Source organism: Humulus lupulus, chromosome 1 (genome assembly GCF_963169125.1).
Source record: "Humulus lupulus chromosome 1, drHumLupu1.1, whole genome shotgun sequence".
Classification (NCBI taxonomy): Eukaryota; Viridiplantae; Streptophyta; class Magnoliopsida; order Rosales; family Cannabaceae; genus Humulus; species Humulus lupulus.
Window position 1 is genome coordinate 26,789,212 of NC_084793.1, and position 8,479 is coordinate 26,797,690.

Consider the following 8,479-nt stretch of genomic DNA (forward strand, 5'->3'; position numbering starts at 1 on the left):
TGAGTACTTGAAAGTAAATTTTAGATAGATGAGATTGAATCATAGTAATTAATTTATAAAAATATTGGTACTGATATTGTATTAGAGATGCTTCTATTGACTATTTATAAACCCCTTATTATTTAAATTTATAACCATTGAGCACGGGAACATTTGTTGAAGCCTATTGGAGAACATATTAGCCTATTATAATGAAGACCATTTCAAAATTGGATAAAAGATATCAAGTAAGAGTGGCCATCTTCTCCACGTTGAAGAGTGGAATAATATTAGTTGGACTATGTTTGGAATAAGATAAAATAGTGTTACTCATCACATTCACTTTCAAATAAAATAAAATCAATCTCAGAAAGTCAAATCAAATGAATTACTTTATATATATGCTTTCATCCAAATAAGATATCAATACCTGAAATCCAAAGCTAGCTCCTTAAAAACACAAGCTTACAAATTATACTAGCATAAAATTGCAATTAATTAATTACAAACCAATAATAAAAGAATTAACAGAAAAATACGAAGTAGAAGAGGAACTTAATTAGAAATCTTCATTGCTCTTAATTGAGTCAAATCACACTTCTCTTCCAATCTTCCAATTCATGAGCTCTTTCACTTCTTGAGTAGATAGAAAAATTTCATTTTATTTAGAAATTGTTCAATCAATACTTAAATCATTAAAACCGTATCTAAAATATATAACGAAATTTGTCAAAGAAAAAACAAAATCCAACTAAATCTTTATGCCATCTAATTTTTTTATTTGCTTAGGAATGAATCCTTCTACTATCCACGGCCATATCTTCATGACAAAAATTAAGACTTAATCACTCCCAACGTAGTTGCTTGTAATGAAAAAGAGTGCCTAAGGTCACCAATATGAAGACTGTGCTCTCCCATTGGGATTCTTCGAATCCCAGACCTATCCACCACACTCAAGTAGTTGCAAACATGGATACTGAACCTTACTCGATGAGTCGACCCGGCTGCGACCCGAACCTTCTCAAAGGCCACCAACTGTTTGTGTGGAGCCCAGTTGCCGCGCCCGCCCGGCGGGGATGAGAAGATCAAAAGTGTGTGTGACCCATCTCTGGAGCCAATATTTTTAACATCGACATGAACCCTAAGAGAGAGATTGTTGCATCTGGTGTGGGTGACCCGAATGGCCTTGTTCAAAACGGTGGCGTTTTGGGCTTTGTGGTGGCCGTCGACTGGGACGGAGAACGTAGCGGGTGCACTGGCTATGAAGTGTTGGAACTTGGTGTAGCTGAGGCCGTAGCCGAATGGGTATACGACTGGTCCTTTGTAGAATCGGTATGTTCTTCCTGGGTAGTTCTTTGATGGGGTTGATCTCATGTCCATGGTCGTCATTGGCAAGTTTGTCAAGTATTCTTGGGGATACCATGTCATTGGAAGATTTCCACCTATGTACAAATAAAAGATTTTTATGTTACCACCTACAAATTTCGAATCAAATTCCTTTAAGAAGGTTTTGTCTAGCGAAGAAGAAAGCTAACCTGGATTACTCTTTCCAAACAAGACATCAGCAATGGCTGCTCCACCGGCTTGACCCGGATAGCCAGCCCATACAATGGCACCGATCCGGCGGTCGTTTTTAGCGAACGACACATCAATTGGGCCACCAGACATCAGAACTAATATAATTGGGCCTTTGGCAGCAGCAGCTACTTTAGTTACCAGCTCTTGTTGGTGCCCAGGAAGAAGTAGCCCGGCCCGGTCTTTGAACTCAGCTTCGATGGACTGGTCAAGGCCCATAATCAAAACTGTTGCATCGGCCTGACGGGCTGCTTTGATGGCTGCATTGAATGACTTGTCTCCAGTGCAGGCCACGTCGGAACAACCCTTCTGGTGAATTGTTTTTGTGTATTTTTCGATTCCTTGGAGTGGAGTTGTGTATCCACATGCCACACCTGTATAGGCCCCAACAAACGATAAAATGGGTTTTAGGAGAAGGCCCAAGACTAATATTGAGTGAAATTTACATCCTATAAATTATCTTGTCATCTTTCGAGAAATAAGAGATTTCCTTTTGTTTATGCTTTTAATTATGGTTTTTTTTTCACTTTAAACATAAGATATTTTTTTTCCACATAAAATAATAATTTACAACTTTGTTAAGTTAGTAAAAAATCGTATTGGATGCAAATTCTCAATGATCTTACCGGCATAGTTGCCTATCATGGTGACGTTTGCATCGGAATTAGGCCCAATAACAGCGACAGTGCGGTGGCGAAGAGCTGACAGCGGAAGCGAAGGACCTTGGTTCTTGAGAAGCACAATCCCTTGAACGGCTGCTTCATGGGCTAGCTCTTGATGGGCTGAAGTGCATACATTGTTTGGGCCCAATTTTCCATATGGGTGGGCAGAGGGCTCTCCATCAAACATTCCTAGTCTCATTTGGACAGTGAGGGTATTAGTCAATGCATTGCTCACATCAGCTTCGCTCAACAGCCCTTTCTTCACCGCATTTTCCGAGTGAACCGCCAAAAAAGGCCCACAATCCAAATCCAAACCTAAGTCACCACTCACCAATACAAAACCACCATTATTATTATTATTATCATGCTTTGGATATGCATAGAACTACGCTACACTATTTGTCCTACTAGCACATAGTCCTTTTCGAATAAAAGTACAATATTTCATTTTCAATAGATTCTTATCTTATATTGATAGTTTTCATTTTTCCCAATCATCTACAAGGGTCTGAGTTCATTCAATCTTAGGGACCCTAGAAATTTTACACTATTCTTTTTGGTTTCTTTCGACAGGTAATTTTTTGGGCCTTTACTATAATCATTATTATTACTCACAAGCCTATAGTGATTACCTGCTTTAATGGCATCAGCAGCCGCTTCTTCGGGTGTGGAGGTGTAATGTTGAGTATCATAGAAAACACCAACCGAGTCACAATCCGAGACAATATACCTGTAATATATAATTATATATATATATATTATACAATCAGTAAAAAATGCATATAATGATAATGTGGTTGATACATACATGGGCAAAGCAAGAAGGGTTTACCCATCAAGACCCCACTGGGTGCGCACAGTGTTTTTAAGGAGATTAGGGTCGGCGCAGGTAGGGACACCATTGACCTGATTGTAGGAGCACATCACACTAGCCACTCCACCTTCCTTTATACACATTCTAAACGGCACGTCGAATGTGTCCACTATATCTTGCTTGCTAACCTGCGCACCACACCCATTTGTCACGTGACATGCATCATTACGTATATATATATATACAAATGAAATTAATATATAATATTATGTTGGTTTATTCTAATAATATTAAAGCAGACGATGAATTAATGGTGATATGGGCAGTGGTACTGTCTAATGTTGTCCTTTGCCTTTTTTTGTTTGGATAAGGCATTTTAGCCAACACAAAATCAATTTATTTAATGACCCACACCAAGTGGGGAATAATGCCATTATGACTTTAGACCAAATATATATATATATATATATATATATATATCTTTTCACTCTTTTTTCTTCTTTGTATGATCATAATTAAATATATATGTAATGGCAATGACTTTAAAAAATTCACATACACTACAAATTATAAATTATGTTCCACCAAGAGATGTCCGATCAATAGGCATATTAATTGTACGGTTATTAATAATTTATATAAGAAATTATAAATAAAAATTCAACTTGGAAATTTTGTTTTTCCATAACCACATTCCTAGCTAGTCTAAGGTGTACAATATAATTAGGCATGATACATGTATGTTAATATTAATTATAGTTGAAATTAGTACAATGGAATATATAATTATTTTGAATACTTAATTTTATTGGATAAACACTCGTTTAGTAACTGCATGTGTTTTATCCAAAAATAAAAATTTCACTTAATTATTTATAATTTCATATTACAGTCAACATTATTGAAACCATTGCATCACATAGGCTACCAAATGATTTTTAAATTAAACAATTGAATAAATATTGGTTATGTTTGGTAAAATTTTTAAAAATAGAAATATTGTTTTTGTTTATTTATTTTTAAAAAATAAAAACATGTTTGGTAACTATTTTTGTTTTTTATTTTTAAAAACAAAAAATAATAAATATTTTTGATAACTTTTTTTTTTGTTTAACAATATAAAATGAGATGTTAATTTAAATAAGAAAAAAAAAACTTTTTAAAAAAAATTTGGAAGTAAAAAAAAATTATAGTTTTAAAATTTAATAAATTTTAATTAAAATTTTTAAAATTAATAAATAAAAATAAAATTATCCAACACTTTGGTTGTGTTTGGTAAAATTTTTGTTTTTGAATTTTTTAAACACAAAAATGGTAATATTATTTTTATTTTTGTTTTTTATTTTTAAAAAATAAAAATATGTTTGATAACTATTTTTGTTTTTAAAAATAATAAATAATAAATGCGTTTGATAACTTTTATTTTTATGTTTTGTTTAGCAATATAAAATGAGGTGGTGATTTGAAGAAAAGAAGAAGAAAAAAATTAAAAGTTGAAAACAATTTAAAAAAAATTCGAAAGTTAAAATTTTCTATTTTCAAAATTTAATAAATTTTGTTTAAAATTTAAAAAATTAAAATAAAGTTACCAAATACTATTTTAAAATTAATTGCCAAATTTTTAATTAATTAAATAAAAAATTATTTTTTTAATGATTACCAAACAGCACTTTTAATTGTTAAAATTTTAATTAGTTAAATATTTTTTTTTTTTTTAAGTGTTATCAAACCACACAACATGACGCAAAGAGTTACTCATTCTTATATTATTAATTAATATAAAATTAAAATTATAATATACATTTATAAAAATGTGTAGAGAAATGATAAGTTACCTTAGCGTTGAAGTGAAATCTATCAACCCCATTCCAATTATCAAGGTCGTAAGCTGTGAAATGTTTGCAGCAGGCTGCAACCTTCAACCGGTCACCGTCGTTTCCCTGTAATCCCTTAACATAGCTGGCTGCGTATTTGCCAACGACGACCGGGTCTTCACCGGGAGTCTCCTGTGCACGGCCCCACCTTGGATCCCTCAGTATATTTACATTTGGGCTCCAGTAGGTGAGCCCAGCTGCACCCTCATTATACATGGCCCTGGCCTCATCTGACACAACCTGCGCCCACAAAACACTCAGTGTACTTTAGAATTCCAACCCTAGGCCCCACTAACATGCACCACTTGTTGCTGGTTTCAGCCAATCAGCTGATTTCGCGCTCTAGATTTATTACTATTACCATATACAGATAGACTTCGTATTAAAGTTATGAGCTTTCTTTTTCTTGTGATCTTATCTTATTATAATAGTTGATTAGGATTTTAGAATAGAACAGATAAAGTTATTGTTTCATAACTTTTATGAATAAACGACATATATGGGTATATATTGATCCAAGAATCTTTTCTAAAAGAGGTTTATTATTATTATTATTAATATTATTTATTAATCTTTTTATTCACATAAATTATTGTTACGTGAAAACAGAGAACGTGTGTGAGTGGGTGTATTTTTATTGGTTCGAGTTGGAGTTGGAGTTCGAGTTCGACCAAGATTTAATATTTATTTATTTGTTTAAGCCTTAAACCAAACACATCACAACAGTTTAAATTGACTCACCCTATATTCTCTCATGACATTGTTTTTTCAATACAAAAAATTAAAAATATTACCATTCGAATACCAAGGACAACTAACTTGCTCAAGGAATAATTTCTTTTTGTTACAAAATCTCCATAAATAAATTATAAAAAAAACATGAATTTTGACTTATTATTAGCGAAAACTATATGGAAATATGCATGTTATTTTGAAAGAATAATTTTTTTAGAAAAATATATGTGTTTCAGCTTATGGGCTAACAAATCCATTTCAAACTCCATTAAAATAGCTTTCACTTTACGAATATAGATAATTTTATTTTTTATTAAAAAAAAAGAGAAAAAGTCTGACCTGTCCGATTGCTTCCCAGAGAGTATAATTGAAAGAAGCAGCGGTGGTGATGACTTGAGGGAAGCTAGTGGCGGCAGGAAAGGCCCCACCGAACTTGGTACCGGGCCCCACATTGGAGACGCCGTGAAGAGCCTCCGACCACCACTCGTACCCTTTAATCCCCAGACGAGGCACCGCCGCCGCATTGTTCACCAGCAGCCCCACCTTCTCTTTCAATGTCAGCCGTCCGATCAGGTCCTTCACTCTCTCTTTTACCGGCAACGACACTCGGCAAAACGCCAAGTTTCCTGTCGTTTTGTCTTTTGGGTCACAAGCGAATGGCTCGCGCCCTGCACTACTACTTCTACTGTAAATACCCAAAACAATAAGTGAAACAAAAATAAAAGCTTGAGAATAAGAGGCCATGGTTTTCTGATGTGTTTTGTGTTGTGTTGTGTTGAGAACTTGGGAGAGTGTGATTATATATATATATGTACTACATAGCTCGTGATGTAATATTTAATAATCATTTTTTTAGTAAATATTTGAGAACCATTTTGATGATGGATATCCATGATGCTTCTTTTAAAAATAAAAAAAATAAACTATAATATTCATTAAGAAGAGAGAGAAAACAGAAAGTTTGTTTATTAGAGTGGTTTGTTGGGCTGATAAGATATACCACTGGGCACTAACTCGGTGGTTAGTGTTAACAAATTTTCATTATTGAATTTACCAGCCATTTAATTACGAAGGAAAAAACTGTAAAAGAAAATGAAGGATGACACGTGGATGGTTCTGATTGGTTGAAAAATGGTTGGTGGGGACTACTGGTTTCAGTGACAGTAATCTGGGAGATTAGCTGAACTGATTGACTTTGAACAAAATTTGAGGTACCGTATTCCAAGGAGTCTCTGTTGCAAAATTCTACAATTTTGGTTACTTACCTGTAAAAATTGGTATTTTTGTACAGTTATATAAGTATTTTGGTTGTCAGCCATTGAGATTTATGTCTCGAAATCAAATCAAATCAATACAACTTGTGAATGAGTCACTCTTGAGGAGTCAAATCACCACCTTCCATTATCCCAAATGATTATTGATATTATTAATCTAATGAAAATCTAATATATAATATGGTTTTTGGTTTAAGATTTTAAAGATATGAATCTTCATGCATCTATATTTTGTCAGATAAATAAATTAATTAATTCCCAAGCTTCTATGTAAATTATTAATATGATTGGTTGGTTTCACAATTAACATCACCATATGGGCAAATATTACACCCCATTTATGACAAATTAAAGTAAATATAAATATTTATTATGTCGACGAAAAAAATTATTCAGAAAAGAAAAAGAGATTTAGCTGTAAATAATATGATTGTGATAACAAAAAGTTGTTAAAATTTTTCGACTTAATAACGAGAAAAGGGTGGCTAAATCATAACCAATCGATCATGATATGTAAAGTATTCCGAGTGAAGTATATTTGTTACAACTTGTATAACAGTAACTAGTCTTTTATTATGAGGCTAAGATATAATTTTTATTTTTTTTGTGGTGTTGTCCATATAAATATTAGTATCAATAATAAAATAATTAAAAAGTACTATGACTAGTTGAGTTTGATCAAATATATTACCTCTAATCAGAGGATTTTAGTCCATTTTTATTGAGATGAATAATTAAGAGGATATATAATATGAGAATAAGAAAATTATTATTACTTCCACTGTTTTTAACCACCCATATATTGGGTACTATATTTTTCTTTCTTTCCTTTTTATTATTATTTTAATAGGTAAATGTAGCACTCAAGCTGTCCTTTTAGGCTTGATATAAATCCACATACATAAATATAATATAATAATTTAAGACCCAAAATCCAGCTGAGAAGATTTCATGGGACTGCTTATGTTGTGTTTGGCTTGGCTTAGAAGGGAAGTTATCAGAGAACTAACTAAGCTTCTCGCACTTCTATCTATTGCTGGACAATTGAGTTATTACTTTTTATTTTTCATGACACCAATAAGAGACATTATTATAATCAAATAATGCTAATAATTAAAAAAGCTAGCATTGCTTAGAAAAATTAAAGATTAAAATTAATGCCATATTTTCAACAAACAACAACAGCAAGGTCACCTATTTTGGGTCCATAATAAACATGGGAATCGATCTCTAGATCTTGATCTTGGTAAACTCATCAGACAATTTTATAAAATAATGAAAATTAACTCTCAAAATTTTGAGGAAAGTCTTGAAACTTACTTCAAGAAACTATACTCGTGTTTCTAAATCCAACTTATAATTATGTTAATACTTATTGTTACATATTTACGTGCATATACTATAAATAACTAATATATAATGCACGTTTGTTTAATATTATTTATAGAATTTATTAATTATTTTTTAAAAAAATTGTATATTATCATATAAATTTTAAATAAAAAATAATATTATATATAAAAGTATGACATAAATATATTAAAAGAAAAATTAAATCAAAATATT

General features: G+C 32.1%; 1 protein-coding gene across 1 annotated transcript; it reads right to left on the reverse strand.

Moving 5' to 3' along the window:
* Nucleotides 1-621: 621 nt before the first annotated feature.
* On the reverse strand, nt 622-6,423 carry LOC133789863 (probable beta-D-xylosidase 2). The gene is made up of 7 exons (XM_062227561.1): nt 5,979-6,423; nt 4,866-5,144; nt 3,049-3,218; nt 2,849-2,946; nt 2,181-2,531; nt 1,515-1,928; nt 622-1,421 (listed from the first exon to the last, which is right to left on the reverse strand). The coding sequence occupies exons 1-7, from the start codon at nt 6,381-6,383 to the stop codon at nt 814-816; spliced, it is 2,325 nt and encodes a 774-aa protein (XP_062083545.1). The 5' UTR covers nt 6,384-6,423; the 3' UTR covers nt 622-813.
* Nucleotides 6,424-8,479: the final 2,056 nt, after the last annotated feature.